The 20,555-nt window shown below is 43.6% G+C and overlaps 1 protein-coding gene across 1 annotated transcript; it reads right to left on the bottom strand.

Annotated features, from left to right (window-relative positions):
• Positions 1–1,291: 1,291 nt before the first annotated feature.
• Dnaja1 (DnaJ heat shock protein family (Hsp40) member A1) lies at positions 1,292–13,466 on the bottom strand. The gene is made up of 9 exons (XM_038346945.1): positions 13,327–13,466; positions 12,129–12,270; positions 11,818–11,995; positions 9,721–9,825; positions 8,127–8,354; positions 4,801–4,915; positions 3,410–3,525; positions 3,069–3,169; positions 1,292–2,443 (listed from the first exon to the last, which is right to left on the bottom strand). The coding sequence occupies exons 2-9, from the start codon at positions 12,258–12,260 to the stop codon at positions 2,225–2,227; spliced, it is 1,194 nt and encodes a 397-aa protein (XP_038202873.1). The 5' UTR covers positions 12,261–12,270; positions 13,327–13,466; the 3' UTR covers positions 1,292–2,224.
• Positions 13,467–20,555: the final 7,089 nt, after the last annotated feature.

Below are 20,555 nucleotides of genomic sequence, written 5' to 3'. Positions count from 1 at the left end.
TCTGTTCCCTACTTAGTTGACAATCATGATGAATCACACATTTCAGGGTAATGTTTTTTTAGAAATGCCAACAGTAGTAATTCTAGGGTGTAGTTTTCTTGTTGGTTTCTGGTTCTTGCAAGTCAGTTTTGTTCTAGGTTCAAGCTGACTCACAATCTGAATTGTCTGTCAGAATATTTCCCTCCTGTGACTGTCCACCACGGTAACGAATGGAAAGGACAAGCAGCTAGCTCCAGTCTGCTTTCCTGTTTTACTCATCCAGCAGCTTGTCTGAAAGGCATTCTCAGGTCCACCCAAACTAGTACTGAGATTCATCCAGCATAAGCGTATACAGCATTTTACATCATCTTTGTTAGGTGTTTTCATTTTTACTCTTTCCAAAGGTCTTAATTAAATGCAACAGCTCTTCAGTACTTCATAGCTTTTGTTAGCATCCCACATCTGGAAAGCTTCAAGTACAGTATGTTCAAGGTGATATTTTCCTGCTTTGAGTTTAAAATGTTCAATAGTAAGCTGGATGTAGTGGTGCATGCCTTTAATTCTTGCAATCAGGAGACAGGCAGGTGGATCTCCATGAGTGAGGGCCAGCCTAGTCTACAGAGTGAGTTCTAGGACAGACTCCAAAGTGAACCAGAGAAACCCTGTTTTGAACCCCACCCCCCAAAATGAAAAAAAAAAAAAATGCTCAATAGCAAAGCCTGACATTTAACTTGTCAAGTTTGTTTTTGAAGACAGGGTTTTCTGTGTAGCCCAGGATGTTCTAAACTTGCTCAGTAGACCAGACTGGCCTTGAAATCGTGAGATCACCTGCCTCTTCCTCCCAGTGCTTACTAAATGCTTGAGCCACCATTTGCCCAAATTGAGTTTTAACTGTTTTGTTTGCATATGTGTATGTACATCATGTCTATGCCTCATCCTGAAATGCGTGTCTGATAACTGAACCTAGGTCCTTAGTGTAACCACTGAGCCATTTCTCTCACCCTGCTTTTTAATTCAGATGTTCTCCCATGAAGTGAATGTCATTGTACTTCCAGATTGGAAATGTTTTTAAATTCCTGATTACAAAAAGATGTGATAGACCCATGCACTGAGTACTGCACTGGCATGAAGTTCACATATCACCCAGGTGGGTGCAGTTCCCTTTACTGACCTGGGCTCAGACCTACACTTTTACTCCCTACCCATATATATATATTAATCATTTGCACATTTCAGGAACAAAGTAGTAAAGTTACATTCTAAAAGCCACAACTTTGAACTGAGAAAAAAAGGCCTGCAGTGACACATTAGAAACACTTATAATCAGTGTATTAGTAGACAGTCATACATTTCAGAAACTGCTTAAATCCTGATACCCAGATTTAAGCATGTGAACACGTGACTTTAAACATATAACAAAGCTATTCATAATTTGCTATACTACCAACATTAAATTGCAGATACGTTGGAGCCTAAGTCAAATAACAAGCCTTCCTGGATTATACATGCAAATAACTTCCCCACATACAAGGTCTCTTCACTTTAATTTGTAAAATTACTTGGGTTTTGGAAGTCACTACCCAAGGGCTTATCATGGTTCAAGAAGGGAAGAGGTGACCATGTTTTCTGTGTATGTGTATATCTTTTAACAGATGGCACAGCAGAAGGGAATGCAATATAGAAGAGCAAGCCCTTAAGCAGTAGTTTATGATAAATTTCTTTAGGAATGTATCATTTCTATCACTAATAACAGGTGAAATTATGTATTATGCCACCCTCTAGTAATGGCTGAGGCAATACAATGCAGAGGCATCACAATTAGTCCACTTCATACAACTAGACAGACCAGCATGTCACTACTAATTGTTTTCTTATTACCTTAAATACAGAATTTTAATTCCATAGCTTAACAATTAAGGGTCATAACACATACCTAGCATATCAGTCTAATATACACAGCTAATATCAGTTACACAAGATATGGCCTAACAGATGCTAGGGAACTAAGGTTTTTTTTTTTTTTTTTTTTTTACAAGTATTAAACTTCATCTTGAACATTGAAGTCATCATACATACAGGGCAAAGTCAGAGCTTTTATATTTGTGTTTATTCTTCATTTAACTTTTAAAACACTACTATAGTTGAATATTAAAACAAGAACAACAGCCAAGTAGTGAGCATATTATGATTACAGTCCTTCCCACATTCACTACTGCATATAGAGTGACAAACAGTAACTGGCCCATTAAGAGGTCTGACACTGAACGCCACCTCTGGGGTGATGTTCATCGTCCTCATACGCTTCTCCATTATAATGACGCCGTCTTTCCTGATTTGGATCAAAGTCCACCAGTTCTACCTGATCCATTTCATCAGTCTCTTCTACTTCCTTCCTTTCAGGAAGGAGTTTTTCCAGCAAAGAGAGTTTATCAGGAGAGAGAAAGCCATTCTCAGGAAAGTTTACCTGCAAAAAAGAAATTGCAGCTAAGTCTGAGTCTATCATTAGATCCTCTAAGTACACTGAACTATTCCTCCAGAAAAAAAACATGTGATTACCTATTTCTTTAGGGACACCTCGCAACTTTGGCTTAGAATCAATCATTACTATTTTGCTTTTTCTCTCTGTGTAGCCCCGACTGTACTGGAATTCGCTCTGTAGACCAGGCTGGCCTTGAGCGCTGGAATTAAAGGTGTTCACCTTCACCACCCAGCCTGGCTAGATGATTTTTTTTTTTTTTTTTCGAGACAGGGTTTCTCTATGTAAGTCTTAGCTGTCCTGGTAGACCAGGCTGGCCCCGAACTCAAGAGATCCGCCTGCCTCTGCCTTCCAAGTGCTAGAATTAAAGGCGTGCGCCACCGCTGCCTGGCTTAGATTATTCTTTACCCAATCCTCTCTAGTGCTAGATTACATGTGCATACCACCCAGCATAGGTGCTAACAGACGTTAACTGTCATAATACTAAGAAGTAAGCCTTTCTGAGCCAGGCCCCCCACCTTGGTCACCTGGTTGTCAATTCTTTCTGGACAAAGGGAATAAATGCATTCGTTCACTCTTTATTAGCCATTATCAAATATCCTTGAGTTCTTACCTTAAACTCAATGATTAGACGTCCTTTTTCATATGGCCGACGATATATTGGCATACCTTCGTTCAGCACACATTTTATATCTCCATGCTTGACAATCTGACCTAAAGACATTAAAGCCAAATTCTTAAGTATGGTCACATTTGCATAAGGAAAAAAAGCACACACAGAGAAAACATCTCTGAGCTAACTATGGTCCAGAACCCTGTTGCCTTCATTTACAGCTTTCCCAAGAAGAAACTGACATTTTATCCAAGGCTCCATAACTTCATTTCACCCCTAGGAAGGAAAAGATACTTTTCCCTCAGAAGTTCAAATAGGAAAACAGGTTCATCTAGTCATACCTGGATGAGAGGTGATGACTATGGTTCGGTTGTCAAGAGTGGATATTGGCTTTTGGAAGCCGCACAATGCTTCAACCAGCTGTATGTCCATACACATGAAAAGGTCTTCTCCTCGTCTACAGCAGTAAGCAGAAGGAACAGTTTCATCTTTCAAATCACCGGATGACTATACACACCACAATGGGCAAACTTTGACAAACACCTGAAAGTTGAGATTCTTGGCCAGCTGCTTGCTGAATAAGCTACAAAATCCTACCACAGAGCTGGACACAGTGGTATAGGCCAGCACTTTAGAGGTAGAAGGCAAAGGATACAAGGATCAAGGCAGGTCTGCTGTGATCTTAAAACAATTTTAAATCTTTTTTGTTGCTTCCTCTCTCTGGTGTAAAAGCTCTTGAAGCTCTTGCTACCCTGGAACTCCCTTTGTAGACTAGGATGGCCTCACAGAGATCTGGGATTAAAGGTGTATTACCACCTCTAGGTAAATCTGGTTTCTTAGAAGGGGAGAGAAAAACAAAAAACATTGAAGCTAAAGGAAGCCAATACACGTTTGTAATATAGGAATCAGGGTAAATGCAAACAACTGTGGGCTGATTTTAGATTATTTAGGTCAATTATGAGTTTTTAACGGAAAGTAAGAACTGCTTTGCTAGTACATGCATTAAGTATTGTGCCTAGTAACATCATGATAGCATCTTCTAATAGTTAATAGTCCTTCAAGTTTATACTTTTCCAACATAGAATAAACACCCTTTCCTAAACAGGCTCCTTCCACATTGTCCTGATTCAATTACAAATTGAGCTTGGAAATCTTATGCTTCAAGGTACAAATTCAGAGCTGGGCAGATCTCCGTGAGTTCAAAACCAGCCTGGTCTACACGAGCTAGTTCCAGGATACGCTCCAAAGCTACAGAGAAACCCTTTCTGGACCCCCCCCCCCCCCAAGAAATACAAATTCACTACAGCAGCCTTGAATATACATATATGCTTAACAGAGTTTCAAAATTTAATTTCTTATTGACAACTGAAGCCATAAACCAGGGATGGGAAACTACTGTCCAGAGTACTGAAGGGCTAGGGTGGCCGAAAGTTTTCTCTATGCCTTTTTTAGCTACCTGCTATACAGTCAATCTTATTTTAAAAGATTCTGTATACAGTGTATGCCTGCAGGCCAGAAGAGGGCGCCTAATCTCATAGATGGTTCTGAGCCACCAATGTGGTTGGCTGAGAATAAAACTCAGGCAGGACCTCTGAGCCATCTCTCCAGCCCCAGAAAATGAGCTTTTATAGAACACATTATAGCTTGTTATACCTAAGTTATTTATTCTGTGTTCTTAAACTAGAACTCAACCAAATATGCAAGTCCGTTTGAAAGAGTGATTAATCTTTACCGTGTAAAAACAGCATGGTCCTTCTGGTCTAACACAATGATAATGTCTCCTGGCTCCAGTCCTGGCTCTTGGTCTCCTTCACCATGGAATGTTATCTTCTGACCATCTTTCATACCTAAACACAGATCGATTGTGTACTTTTACTGATATCAGACACAAAGGTCAAAACCATAAAATCTACTGAAACACAGATGTGGTGGTACAGCATATGCTGAGGACTTGGGTTCAACCTTCAGTACAATTCCTGTAATGAGTCCTTCTGACCTCCACATGCAGATTTTTTTTTAAGCATCAAGTCTTTGTGGATGGCATATAGTCCAGTTTGGCTGCACTGAAGCAGGCTATCAAACAGTAGATGATACAACTCAACAAAAGAATCAGGCTTCCAATTTCAGAAATACTACCTAATTACCTGCATATCCATCCTAAGTCTCAACTTTCGCAAAGAGACATTTCATTCCAGTAACTGAGGATGAAAAATGTTCACGCTGGAACCCAACTGGCAACTGACAAACACTATTACCACTAACTTATTTCTATTGTGTAACACTCTGTAATTACTACCATTAAACTAAGCAGCTATGACAACTGCTTTTGTTGTAGCAGCAGTATTTCTAGTAAGAAAACTACCAGTTTATTTAAAAATCCACAAATGAGTATTTGTCCCTTGAAGCCTCTTCCACCCTCAGTTCTCATTTTCCCCGTGTCCGTTCATTTTGCTCAAAAACTAAAACAAAAATTCATCTTTTACGATAGGTAGCTCTGTGACAGATAATCACCCAGTACATGCAAAGGCCCTGGGTTTGGTTTCTACTAGCCTGGACTCACTTAAAAAAAAAAAAAAAAAAAAAAAAAAAAAAAAAAAAGCTGTGAGCCAGGCGGTTGTGGTGCACACCTTTAATCCCAATACAAGGGAGGCAAAGCCAGGATCTGAGTTCAAGGCCAGCCTAGTCTACTAAATGAGTTCCAGGACAGTCTCGAAAATACAAAAAAAGGTTGTTTACTATTAGATACTATCTTAGCCCATATGGTCTATATATAAAATCTGAGTATATTCCAATGCAGCGTATTTTTTTTAATGTGTGTATTTACTGAGATTCCTACCAGTTCTAATTCTGACTCACACACTTAGTTCAATGAATAATGTTCATGGTGGCCAGGAGAGGAGATCGTGCATCCTTCAGTCTCACTGAATCTAGAGTTAACCGGGTCACAGCCCCAGTGATGCTTTCTCCAACTCCTAGACCTCTAGGCCAGGAGTATACAGACTAGTATTTCCCCCCCTTTGGTGCTAGGTTCTCTTGCTTATACAATTGGTGTTAACTACTAGCCCAGGGCCTAAGTCTGGAGGGCAGGGAGGCAGAAGCAGCTTGCGCTACATACTGAAATCCTGTTGAAAAATGTCAAAAACTTAAAAACAGTGGCACCATGGGCAGAAGGCTAGGCAGATGTCATGGTCTATGCTGTGGCCTGAAGCTATGTTGATGTACATGATCCCAGCTGCGTATCAGAACCCTGTCTGGATAGCGCCACTGCAACCAGGAGCTCCTGTTCCCAGTCTGTGCTCCACATTCCCAAAGGTCACAAAGACCAAACAAGCTATGTTGGCAGTGATACCCATGATTGTACACATACACAGGTGAGAAAGAGGGATATGGAAGACTTCTGTGACAACCTCTTTACCCCCCCACCATAGTAACAGCCTAAACAAGAAGCCATTAAAAAGACATCTTAAAAATTGTGATAGGATGCTCTCCACAACAGATGGCTTCCAACAGGGGACAGGGAAGTGGTGTAGGAGGTCCTTCTGTATTTGTGTTGCTTTCACTGGTTGAATAAAGAAACTGCCTTGGCTTTTTGATAGGGCAGCACTTAGGTGGGCAGAGTAGACAGAACAGAATGCTGGGAAGAAGGGCAGAGTGGCAGTCACTATGCTTCTTCTGCCTGAGACTGAAGCTGGTTAGAATCTTTCCCGGTAAGCCACGACCTCGTGGTGATACAGATTGGTGGAAAAGGGGTAGATCAGGATGTGAGAGTTGGCCAAGAAGAGGTTAGAGATAATGGGCCAGGCAGTGTTTAAATGAATACAGTTTCTGTGTGGTTATTTTGGGGGTTGAGCTAGCCGGCCGGCAGGCCCGCTTGTCATACATCGGGGAAGGACTAGGAAAACAAATGTGATAATAGGTATATGATGTGAAGTCCCCAAAGAATCGGTAAGAAATATATTGAGGAAAAAATAAAATATATAAAAATAAAAACCTAAGCTGGGCGGTGGAGGCACACGCCTTTAATCCCAGCACTCGGGAGGCAGAGGCAGGCGGATCTCCATGAGTTCAAGACCAGCCTGGTCTACAAGAGCTAGTTCCAGGACAGGCTCCAAAGCTGCAGAGAAACCCTGTCTTGAAAAAAAAAAAAAAAAAAAAAAAAAAAACAACAGTCAGGCCATGGTGGTGTATGCCTTTAATCCTGGCACTTGGGAGGCAAGGCAGATCTCTGTAAGTTTGCGGTCAGCCTGGTATACAGAGTTCCAGGGCATCCAAAGCCGTTATACAGAGGAACCCAGTCTCAAAACACAAAAAGCTTAAAAAAAAAAAAAAAAAAAAGACAGGATTTCTGTGCACTGGGTGTGGTGGCGCACGCCTTTAATCCTAGTAGTCGGGAGGCAGAGGTGGGCAATTTCTGTGAGTTCGAGGCCAGCCTGGTCTACAAAAGTTCCCAGAGAGCTAGGGCTACACTGAGAAAACCTGTCTTAAAAAACAAACAGGACTGATACACACACATATTCTTTAAAGATGTGTTACACCAGGACTGTAGTAACTTCACATGTTAACAAGTCAGCAATCTAAGTTTTAATGAGCTTATTCTTCCCCTCACAAACATCCCCTAAGAATGTGCCAGGACACAGAAGACAGGACAATTATACTTCAGAGAACTGATTTTGGATAAAATGTCTTAATTGTTGCCACTTAGTTAGGATTACTCACATAACCTAAAAATAGTTTTAAAAATAATTATAAATGAGGGAGGGGCTCATAAGGCCACACACTCTACACAGTTGTTTACTGGGGGGGGGGGTGTTCATTTCTTTGATGGTGTAGCCACTGATAAATTACCAGCAAATAATCCCCACTCATGCTCACAAAGCACTCCTAACCTAATTACACTCAGTGTATCACAAACGAGTCTACAAAGATGCGAACGTGACAGCAAGAGCTACAGAAGATAATGAGGAACGGGGTGAACATTAACAAAACATTATAATATGAATAAACTGTCAGAATAAAAAAACATGATTCAGACTAGAGGGCAGACAGAACAGAACTTACCTTTATCAATATGAACTTCTAAAATCTTCTTCTCTCGAACTATCTTTCTTCCATTGCAGCTTTTACATCTGTCTTTAGGACTGATGCGTTCTCCGTGACCCTGGCATTCCATGCACACTGACTGAATTTGCTGAACCATTCCTGGTCCAATCTGATGAATCCTTATTTGCATGCCAGTTCCACGACAGTTGGGACAGCACTCTACTGCTCCTTTCTTACCACCTCGGCCTGAAGAATTTCAAAATAAACTTGTGTTATGAACGTAGCAGAGACCGAGTCTAACTCCTTCATGTTTTCGAGGGCTTATGGACTGCTGTCCTAAAATGTACAATTCAGACTATAAAAGGGCCATTTCAAAATCACAAGCTTTAAAAATACTTTTCTTTGGAAGTTGAGAGGTGGGGAGAAACAAGGTAAGCAAGCTGTAAATCTCTGTAAATCTCATCAGGTGCCAAGGAGGGTCTTGCCTTTTCAGTCTGTGTTTAGAAATGGAGGTCAGTAAGTGTGTTGGCGAGGGATGACATGTTTTAGACATGATAACGCCCAAGAGTGTCAGAGCATGTATTCATAGGATTTGGGTTGAAATAAAGGGGCGGAATGGGAGGAGGTATGGGAAAGGAAGGCAGGGCCTAGTTGATGACTCATTTATGAACATTGGCTGTAGGTCCAGAGGACCTGGGTTTGATGCCCAGCACCCATACGGTGGCTCACAACCCCCTTTAATTCTAATTCCAGGAGATATGAAGCCTTCTTTTGGCCTCTATAGGTACTGCATGAAGCAGTACAGAGAGATACACAAAGAAGACAGGCAAAACATGGTGGGGTGGGGGACAAGTAGGGATGGAGTGTCATGACTTTCCAGTTAGAGCTCAAGTAGGCAGGCCTAACAGTGAAGATCTCTGCAAGCAACCTCGGAATTTCACTTTCTTGAGAGAACACTTTAGGGAAGCAGTGAGCATGGCAGTTAATTAGAAGACTGCCTGCACCATAGTATTAACGTGTTCCAATAGCACCCCCACTCCAGACAAGGTCTTATTGGCCTCACCAAGCCTGACCAACATCAGTCTGATGATTTTAGCCTGCATGGTTGAAGGAGAAAACTGATTACTACGAGTTGTCTGTCTTTTGACCTCCCACATAGACAACACAGCATGCATATGTACAAAGCGTAAAAAAAGTGTTACTTAGGATCTCTACAGGATTGGACCCACCAACATCTTGTAATAAAGGAAGAAGCTGATGTCAAGGCCTTACCCCTGGAGAAACATTTTCTTTCATAATACAATCATTGAAGCCAACTCTAATGGGACTCACTGGGCCATCAAAACATGGGCATACAGAGTACTAAGGAATAAGGAACAGGAGTTCAGTGGAAGCCGAACAAAAGAGCAATGATGAAAAATACATTATATACACGCATGAAAATGTCATGATTAAAGACGGCGGGAGGCTCAGCTGCTTTTAGTGTAGCACCAGTTTTGTCTATCCAAAGTCAGGCATGGGCCCAGGTGTAATCCCAGAATTTAATTTAGAACACAGTCCCACCCAATCTGTAACGACCCTATCTCAGGAACCCAACAGGAAGAGCCCTCACCTTCACATTTGTCACAGATCACGTTCTTCTGCAGAGCCAGTTTTCTTGTTGCACCATTATACAAGTCTTCTAAGGTCACTGAGAGCTGGTGCACAACATTTTTACCTGGAACAAAACACTGCTCATTAAACGCTTACGGGTAATGTTTGTTGAGGGCTTTATAAAAAGGGAAAAGGAAAATCAAATACCGGCCTCAAACTGTAAATTTGTTGAGCTATACTCATATACAACATTCACCCAATCACTTGATTCTCAAACTGACCAAATCATAGAAAAGGAAAATGATGTCAGAGATTTATCTACCTAATGACACAGAAGAGACCTCCTTAGAAATGGAACAATTAATACTACCCTTAAAAGACACTCAATGTTCAGGCACATTTCACAATAATTCAAAGCATGTATCCCTTTGAAGGTTTCACTTACTAGGCATTAAGCAATACGGCCAGTTACTTCATCCAAACAGTAAATTCTTTCTAATCAAGATTGGCTGGAAAAGCCAATATTGAGACACTACTGAAATAGCAATTCTTACTTCTGTTTCAATAGTTCTTACTGCTAGGCTAGCACTGGTTGTTTCAAATGATAAATTTCTTATGCCTTTTGTAATAGAACAGAACTTTCTGTAACAATGGACACATTTTATGTATTCAATATAGCAACTACTAGTCATAATTACTGAACACAATTTTATTAAGTGTGGCGGCTACCATAGCTGGAGAGAATCTTTTCCCCATCTTAAGTTAATCCGAATTTAAAGACCCACATTTGGCTGGCGACTACAAAGGAATGCCATGTATAATTTACCTCCTGCAATGGGAAATAGGTTGTTGAGATCACTTAAGGACAACTAGGCTATGGAAATAAAATCATTTATCTATGGTTAATAAGTTCCCAGCTAGTGATCTTTCCACCAGGACTTTATCCACCACAAAGCAGCACTGCCGGATGGCAGCTGAATGAAGTCTCACTCCTTTTAAGTGAGGTGGTGTCATCACATCCTTCCTTTAGCTTCACTTTGGGTTTCTATTATCATAAAGAGAACATGTAAAGCAAGTAGGCTCTACCAAGTTGAAAGATGCCCCTTTCTTAACTTTATAAATACAGGAAAGAAAAAAAAACAAAGCTTCTGGAAACTGACCAGGCACACTTTCAAAGCAGCAGGAACAAAAACCCCTCAAATTATATTAACTAAGCCAAAAAGGCTAGTGGTAACTTCTCAGAAGCTCCTACCATCCTTACAAATGTTTTATGGCTAACAAATTTTTAAAAAATTTTGTGTGCACACGTTTATAAACCCAGAGGTCGGAAGAGGTTTTCAGATCCCCTGGAGCTGGAGTCATAGGCAGTAGTGAGCCACTGGATGTGGGTGTTGGGAAATAAAACCTAGATCTTTTGCAAAAAATACAAGTGTTCTTAACCACTGAACCGTTTCTCAGGACCACAGCTTTCATTTTCAGTAAATTCTTATAAAAACATAGTAAACAATTTCTCAAGTCTTCCTAAACCTTTAGAAGGGCAAAGTGAAATTAAATGGCCTGCCCACCTGTTCTATAACTGTGTCTCTCCGTCAGCTTGTATAAATTATATTGAGAACCAAGTACTATTTTGATCTCCAATACTATCTTCCAAAGATGTCTGTCTGGCCCACAGACAACTTTTTGGCTAAAACACTTCATGCCTAAGTTGAGCTAGCAAAGCTAAAGCAAGATTAAACAGGCAGCAGGTAGGTCATCTGGAGGTAACGGGCCGTGTTGGCAGTCTTGCTAAGCTTTAGTCTTTTCAACTCAACTTCATCTTTAACAGAGGCCACTGCACTTACCACTATGTTTAGGGGCAAAGGTTATCGCCCAAAATGTGTTAAGGGCCCAGAAACCCACGTTGCTATGCTTTGTTACCTGACTGCTGGGAATCTGTGGAGTTGGATAAACCCACTAGATAGATTGGCTTAGCTATTCTGGTCACATAAAAATCTCAATTATAAAGAACACCAGAAACCAGAGGCAGTTCATGAACCAACATGCAACGCAGGGGAATTCTCAGTCTTTCATCGGCAGCTACTCCACACTCTGCTCAGGTAAGCTAGATTTTCCTTACCTCTTCTTTCTCTCTGCATCCTTCCTCCTCCTCCAAAGAACATATCAAAGATATCCATGGGTGAGCCAAAACCACCACCTGCTCCACCCTCTTTAATCGCCTGCTCTCCTCCTTTATCATATAACTCCCTTTTTTTGGAATCAGCAAGAACTTCATAAGCTTGAGAAATCTGTTTAAACTGTTTCAGAAAAAGAAATCCCATTAGAGACAGTCACAAAGCACAGCCACTGTATTAGGACGACCTTGACTTTCAGGGCCCAGCAGCTACAATACAAGGCAACACTGCTGAGCTGCTTTGAGAATGTACTTGCCTTTTCGCCTTCATTTGGATTCTTATCAGGGTGGTACTTTAAGGCCAATTTTCTATAAGCCTTTTTCAATTCTTCCTGGGTGGCATTGGGTTTGACCCCCAAAACATCATAGTAAGTGGTTTCTTTCACCATTTTTTACAGCCTGAAATCAGAAAAATGGGGGCGTTTTAAACCAGCTTTTAATTTGGTGCACAAAATCCACCTGCCTCTGCCTCCTGAGCGCTGGGTTAAAGGTGTGCGCCACCATGACTGGCTTTAAACCGGTAGTTTTTAAACAAACTACCAGCACTAAAGCAATCTGTTCTTTGCCGTATAAAAGACACAGCTTCCCTAAACGTCGTAAAAGCTAACAATTCCGATACGATTCTGCTGCAAATTCTAACAGATTAAATACAAACTTCAGGGACCCGAAAGCCTTTCTAGCAGCTGGTTCCTTCTCTCCCGCACCACCAGCTGTGTGCGAGATCGGGTTTCTTCCGGTTTCCTTTCCCCAGAGGTTGTGCTAGGAACCCAGAGCAGCACCGATAGGTTCTGTCCATTGGTTAGCACATTACCATTGCCTTTGTACATCTGATAAAGGCCCTGCACACGCCGGAAGAGACAGCGGGCTCCCGGGGGTGGAGGAGTGGCTTAGGAGCCCAGCTCCAGGGAGCAGGTGCCCCGGCGCCGGCGCCATCCTGCCCCTGCTCACCGCTTACCCGCTTTCGCCCCTCGGGCCCGCGAAGTCGACTAGCCCTCTGGGTTTCCCTGGCACCTGGCGCCGACCGTTAAGGTTTCCTTCCTTCCTCCCTCCCACCCAGATCGAAAAGGCGGAGGGAGAAGGCCGGACCTCAACAAAGAGAGGGAGGAGAGCCAGGAGAAGCGCCAGCAGCAGCCTCCGCCCGGCTCCTCCCGCAGCCCCTCACCCCCTGCCTCGGTCCGCGCGTGCGCAGCGCAGCCCACCCGGCGCGGGCGAATGGGGTGCGCAGCGAGAGGCGTCTGAGGCAGGCGCGGGGCTGGCTCTGGCCTCAGGCCGCCTCGTGGCGTGCGGACGGGCGGGCAGGGCGCCCGGCATCCCGGCCGCCTTCCGAAGACCGAGTCCGGCTCGGGGAACCCGCAGCCCCCGCCCACGCGGGGCCAACCGCCTCCGGCTGCGCGGCTCTCCCGCTTGTCTGGCGTCCAGGCCGCGCGTCGCGGCCGAGGGAGGCCCGAGACTCACCGGTGAGCGGGCCGGTGCCGGAGAGCGGAAAGAGGAGCGTAGCACAGCGCGGTTCGGGCGGACGTCGCTCCTCCACCTCCCACCGAGCGTTCTGGAAAGTTCCGCCCGGCCCGCCGCAGCCGACCTCTTTTGTAGCCGAGCCCGGCCGCGTCACTCGCCGGAAGTCCCGCCCCACGCCGCTGCCACCGCCCCTCGGTTACCTGGGCAACGGCGCGGGGGCGCAGGGAGTGGCTACGCCCAAAGGCCTTGTGGGGGTGGACTCCAGCCCCGCTGGCAGAATCTTCTAGAGGGTTTTTCTTTACTGCCTGAGCACAGAGTGCGGAAGTCTTGAGGTGGAGAGGTCTGGTTCCGGAGCCCTGGGCTTCCGAGGCTGCGCCTGTTCCCGACAGTGGGACCAGTGCCGCAGGGAATCTGTGGGAACCCAACCCGACCTCCACCCGGAGCCTGATTTTCTGCAATCCCCTTAGCTCTGAGCCCTGCGGGCAAGAAATGCTGAGCAAGGCCGGCCTATTCGCCAGACCAACCTTGCAGGCTTGGGATCTGGTGATTTCGTCCAAGTACACTTCTGTCAGAGCTTTTGGGAAAAGTCCAGGCTTCAGATCCTAGCGCCGAAGCCTCGCGTGGTGGGAACCTGGGACTGCATCAGACAGGGAAGCCTTTGGAATGCCTCCTGCAAACTAAGGGCCATGGACTCTTTTAGTCAATCTTCCACCCAGTTTGGCTGCAGAATAGCAGCCAAAAAGAAATTAATTTCTTTAGCTAGTCGTTTTAGTTTCCTGACCATCTTTAGATCTAGTCAGCAAATCAAAATCCGTAGTTGGCAAAGTGAGTCTCGGGCTTTCAAAGGACAGAATGAGAAATGGAGTGTGTTTTTCTTATTCAGTAACTCAATAGACACATCAAAGAAGCTGAAGGTGCAAGCTTGAAAAAGTAGAGTTCACAGATTTTACAAAGATTTATTTTTTAATAGTGTGTATCTGTGTAGGTGCCCAAGGAAGTCGAAGGCATGGGGTCTCTGACTGTTCAGATAACTTTTATACACAGCACCATATATTTTATTGTTTTGTTTGGCTTTTTTTAAAAAAAAATCCCCCCCCCACGCTGGGCGGTGGTGCCGCACGCTTTTAATCCCAGCACTCGGGAGGCAGAGGCAGGCAGATCTCTGTGAGTTCGATGCCAGCTTGGTCTACAAGAGCTAGTTCCAGAAAGACTCCAAAAGCTACAGAGAAACCCTATCAAAAAAAAAAAAAAAACAAAAAAATTAAAAATATTTTTGCACTTACTGTATGTGTATGAATGTTTGGTTTATATGTGTGTATGTGCACCACATGTGTGCCTAGTGCCCTTGGAGATCAGAATGGGGAATTGGATCCTCTAGCTGGAGTTACAGGCAGTTGTGAGCCACCACGAGGGTGCTAAAAACTGAACCTGGGGCCTCTGCAAGAGCAACAGGTGCTTTTAACTGATCAGCCATCTCTCTACCCACCCTTGACTTTGTTTTTGAGACAGGGTCTTGCCATATTATAGCTCAGGCTGACCACAGACTCTGAACTCCCCAGCCTCTAGGCAGATGTGAAGAGCCACATCCTAACCACTGAGCCTCCTGCTTAGACTTTTGTTGGAAGTTGAACAAAACAAATTACAAGAGAAGTCACAAAATCAGATCAACACTTGTACAAGCAGCAGCTGAGCACAGTTCCTAATGAACAAAGCCCTGGAAGCCTGGTGTGGAATGTCTGCTTTAAATGTTCGTTTCATGGTGTGTGTTTGGTCATGTGGACCATTGCAGGTCATGTCTGCTTTTGCGCAGGTAACTCAGGTCTTCAGGGCTTTACCAGTTGAGCTGTCATCTCGGTGTTTTAAGGAAATCTTAGGTAACTGGATGAAGCCAGACCCAACGGTGCTGTAAAGGCTGTTGTCAAATCTCTGGGGTTTCGACCTTGTGCTGTGTGCCTCTTCAGCCTCAGTTGCTCATGAAACCGCTCCTGTCTCTGAAGCCACACCACTTGCCTTACAGACTTTTCCCAATGTGCTTTTGTTTTGGCTGAAAAACATCTGATTTTTCTCGTGTGTTACCCTCTCAAATATCACATCAAGTAATAGGTTCTGTCTATAATCCGGTAATCCTCCTGTCAACCTGGAAAGAGCTGGGATTATAGGCCTGCACCACCTCGCTTGCTTACAAATATCTCTTTAGGGCAGATACCTGGAGCTGACCTTGCTGAGTCAATGTGAATGCAAATTGAGAATTGTAATAACTCTTTTTTTTCTTGCAGTTTCTGATTAATTGTAATAACTTTTCACAGTGCTTTGTACTGCTTCCACCAAAGTGTTTATGGGCCTTGCAAATATAGGTGGTTCTGTTAAATTTTTGCCAGCTTTGCAAGTAAAAATTTACAATCAAATGCCTTGTATCTGTAATTCCAGCATTTTGTAGACTCAGGGAGGAAGATCAGGAGTTCAAGGCCAACAGAAGCTATATAGAAGGTTTGAGGCTACTTGGGATATTTGGAACTGTGTCTGTGTGTGGGAGTGTGTGTAAGAAATTAATATCTTATTCCTTTAATTTGAAATTTTCACTTACATAAAAGCAAACATACATATACAATAATAAAATAAAATCTAGGCAGTGGTGGTGCATGCCTTTAATCTCAGCACTTGGGAGGCAGAGGCAGGCAGATCTCTGAGTTCAAGGCCAGCCTGGTCTAAAAGAACTAGTTCCAGGACAGGCTCCAAAGCTTCAGAGAAACCCTGTCTCGATAAACCAAAGTAATAATAATAATAATAATAATAATAATAATAATAATAATAATAATAATAAAATATTCCACACTTCTGCCTTACTCTGTGGCACAGGCTGACCTTGAATTTAGAGCAGTCCTCCTGCCTCAGCTTCCCAAATGCTAGGATTACAGGTGTGAGCCACTACACCTTGCCTTTGTGTTCAGTTTCCTCCCATGGCAGCTGTATTCTTTTTATTATTATTATTATTATTATTATTATTATTATTATTATTATTATTTTATTACTTTAAAAAATACTAATCCAAATTCCCACTCCTGCCCGTCCTCCCCACACCCTCTCACCCCTCCCCCCATTCTAAGAGAGGACAAGGCACCCTGCCCTGTGGCAAGTCCAAGGCCTTCCCTACTATGTCTAGGTTGAGCTCTATTCTTAATTCATTCTGCCTTATGGAAATATCCTCAGCTTTCAAGTCTGGCTTGGTAGGGTAACTGCCTGTGTGAGGACAGGGTGAGAGAATATGTGCTGATACATTTGTCTGCAGTGTTCTCAAGCAGCATGGACTTTGAATTTAAGTTACCCCTACCCTGTCTTCTTGTCTTCTTTTCTCTTTTATTTTTTTGGGGGGTGGGGTGGGGTGGGCAGGGCCTTGTGTAGCCCAGGTTAGCTTCAATTTTTAGTTTTGTGTGTAACTCAGGATGACCTGGAACTCCCAATCTTCCTTCCTCCACCTAGTTTGGAACTGCGTCTGGCTTCTTTTTTCCCCCTGGGGAGGGCACAGGTGGAGAACAGGAGAGAGCCTTCTCCAGGCAGTGTTCATGGATTCTCAGCCTCTCCAAGCTGGGGTTCGGGATTCCTGAGGGCAGATAAACATGTCTCAGATGAGCACTGGGTAGTTGTAGGGCGTGATTTGGGTAGAACTCTAGTAAGACCCTGGGCATGCCCAGTCCCGGCTCTTGGCACAGGCATCCTTTAGAAAGGTGGTTTGTCTTGGTCTTCCTCTTTAGGAAATGTAATCATTTCTGGTCAGTCGTCTACAGAGGACTTCAAGAACAGGGTTGAGGCCCCATAAGCATCCTCAATCCCCATTCTTTCACCCTCACATCTTCAGGGGGTGTCTCTATTGTTTTTAAACAGGTACAGTGGCAGAGTGTAGTGTGTGCCTGTAGTCCTAACTACTCTGAAGTTATGGAGGATTATCACTGGAGCCCAGGAGTTTGAACACAGCCTGGGCAACATGGCATCAAAAATACAGTATTTTCTTTAAAGGAAAGAAAAAGCAAGCCAGATTACTCCTGTGTACCCATGACTTCCTTTAGTCCCGAGCTGTAGAGAGTCCTCAGTCTTTGCTTCAGCGATCTTTATCCTTCTCCCTTCTCATCCTCCTGCTCTCCCTGCTCTGTCCCCTTTCTTGTCCTTATTCTGCTAACTATTTAACCCAGGCGCTAGGCTTGCTTAGCACATGCTGTTCCGCTACCACTGAGCTGCGCCTTCCACAGCACCCCTTTATTTTTTATTTAACAGTTTGTATGTGGGCTACATCATCAGTTCAGGGTGTAATTCAGGAATAGAGTGCTCGCCTAGCATACCTGAAATTCCAGGTTTGAACCCTAACAGTAGTACCGTCGAATAAAAAGAGTCAACTGTTAGAATCTTAAAATCATCCAGATCTTCTGAAATAAAACTCTCATTCCTTAGCATAGAGCATGAACATTACTCCTTGGCTTCCCACAGCCACCTCCAGCCACTTGTGATCTGGCCACATGGTTACAAGAGTTCCAGTGTACTCCATTGAATAATGACCCTTATTTTTAACCAAAATCTTTATACAACCAAAAAGTATAAGTAGCTATAGACACTGTATAAACATCTGAGAATACAAGAATTGCAATACAGCATAAGGATCTACTATTCATAATATAAAATGGCTACCATTTATCAGGACAAGGTCAAATGATACAAATGGACAATTGATAGAAGAGTCAGTAAACATTTATGATGTGATTAATCACACCACCAAGGAAACTCAATGGCTGGCAAGATGGCTCAGTGGGTAAAGGTACATGCTGCCAAGCCCTGGCCACTTGAGTTTGATTTCCAGAACTTGTATGGAGGAAGGAGAGAACAAACACCCCCCCACCCAAGTTGTCCTCTAACCTTTATATGAAAGCCGTGATCCACATATACCACAGACACAGCACGCACATAAATGTAAAAAGAGAGAGAAAAACTCAAGTTCTGAATGTGGTGGTAGCATTAGGATAAGGCAGAAAAGTCATGAGTTCATAGCTAGCTTGGGTTATGTAACAATAGTCTATCTCAAAGAGAACACAACAGGGTAGGGAGAGAGAACTTGCTCTGTATACATGGAGACCTGAGTTCAAATCTCCAGAACCCACATAAGTCTAGGTGTGAGACAGTCTTTGTAGCACAGGCCTTTAGTTCCAGAACTGGGTGGAGATGAGGCACGGGCTGTTGAACAGAGGCAGGCAGATCTCTCTGAGTTCCAGGTTATCTGGGGATACAAAGTGAGACCCTGTCCCAAAAACAAATAAAAGAGAAATTGGGTGTGGTGGTTTGTGTCTGAAATGGCAGCATAGCATAGGTGGGGGCAGAGACAGGGATCCGGGAGCTCACTGGCCAGCAGGTCCAGGCAGATCAGGCTGCTCCATGAAAGGTCCTATGTAAAAACTGACGTGCAGGGCCACGGAGGATGACATCCGCCACCTCCGCCTCTGTTTCCTCAGAGCACCCACACATGAGCACACCCTGTCACTTGTGTCCTGGTTAGTTTATTGTCAACTTTGACACACCCGAGAAAAGGGACCCTCACGTGAACAATTGCCTCAATCAGATTGGTCTGTGGGACATTTATTTTTTTAATTGCTAATTGATTCAGGAGGGCACAACTAACTGTTGGCAGTGTGTCCCTGGCCATGCGGGTCTGGGCTGTATAAAAAGCTAGGTGTACTGGTTGGCTTTTGTCAACTTGACACAAACCTAGATGTATCTAGGAATGAAGAGGGAATCTTAGTATTCCATATATTAGCCTGTATGTAAGTCTGGGAGGGTATCTTGATTAATGATTGATGTCAGAGGGTCCCCTCACAGTGGCTAGTCCTACCCTAGGGTATATCCTAGTGGTCCTGGATGATATGTGTACATATGTATGTGTGTGTGTGTGTGTGTGTGTGTGTGTGTGTGTGTGTGTGTGTATCAAGCTGAGTAAGCTATGAAGACAAATCAGTAAGGAGCACCTCCCCACAGTTTCTGTTTCAGTTCCTGCCCTGACTTCCCCTCATGATGGATTAACCTGCTGGCTAAAGAAACCCTTTCCTTCCCCCAAGTCTCTTTGTTCAGTGTTGTATTGGAGCAACAGAGTAAGCGAATGAGGGCACATGTTCACCAGAAGAGGGTGGTGGAGCCCCTGGAACTAGAGTTGCAGATAGCTGTGAGCCACCACGAGGGTGACAGGAACGGAGCCTGCTGGTAACTGGAAAGGCGGCCAGCATTCCTAACCACTGAGCCTTCTCACCAGCCCCGTGGAATGGGGAATTTAGTTCAGCTGGTAGAGCATTTGTCTAGCAAGCTCTGAGCCTAGTCTCCTGTGCCCCACCCCCAAAGAAGAAAAGGAACAAAATGTCTTTTAATATCCTCGGAGCTGGATAATTTAAGCTCATAAATTCCATTTGCCTTTTTTTTTTTTTTCCCAGTGCTGAGTAAAGGTTGAACCCAGGGCTCTGCACGCACGAGACAAGCACTTGCCCACTGGGCTACATTCCTAGCACATCATAGTCTTGTTTTTTTCTTTTATGTTTTGATTTTTAAGAGTTATTTTATTTTAGTTTGGCTTTTTTTTTTGAGACAAGGTTTCTCTGTAGCTTTGGAGCCTGGCCTGGAACTAACTCTTGTAGACCAGACTGGCCTCAAACTCACAGAGATTCGCCTGCCTCTGCCTCCTGAGTGCTGGGATTAAAGGTGTGTGCCACCACCACCCGGCAGATTTATTTTATTTAATGTGTACAGATGTTTTGCCTGCATACATGTCTGCATGCTTGCCTGCTTCTGGAGGAGGTCAGAAGAGACGTCTGCTCTAGCCACACTATAGGGCTTGTTGTTATTGTTTATTGGTTTTTTTATTCTTTTGTTAGGGGGCTCACTCTAGCTTTTTGAGGAAAGTCTTTTTATAGTGCACATTGTCCTCAAGCTCAGAATCATATTTTTTTTCCAGATAGCTGGGATTCCAGGCATATGCCACTATACCTGCGAGCATCATCTCTTTAAGTTATTCATGTGCATGCATTATTCATTATTTACATGCACATCTATCTAGTTATTTTAATTCTCTACCTCGCTTTGCTGCTAGATGTCTTTTAGATTATTTTTTTCCATCTAGATTCTTTTTGTGCACACAGACTCTAATGTGGATAGGAATTGTTTTCCTCAAGCCCCTCCTCTTTTTGAGGCAGTGTTGGAACAGATTTTGC

Source organism: Arvicola amphibius, chromosome 11 (assembly GCF_903992535.2).
Source record: "Arvicola amphibius chromosome 11, mArvAmp1.2, whole genome shotgun sequence".
In the NCBI taxonomy this organism is placed as follows: domain Eukaryota; kingdom Metazoa; phylum Chordata; class Mammalia; order Rodentia; family Cricetidae; genus Arvicola; species Arvicola amphibius.
The sequence above is the reverse complement of the archived record's forward strand: the minus strand, read 5'-3'. Positions and strand labels throughout refer to the sequence as shown.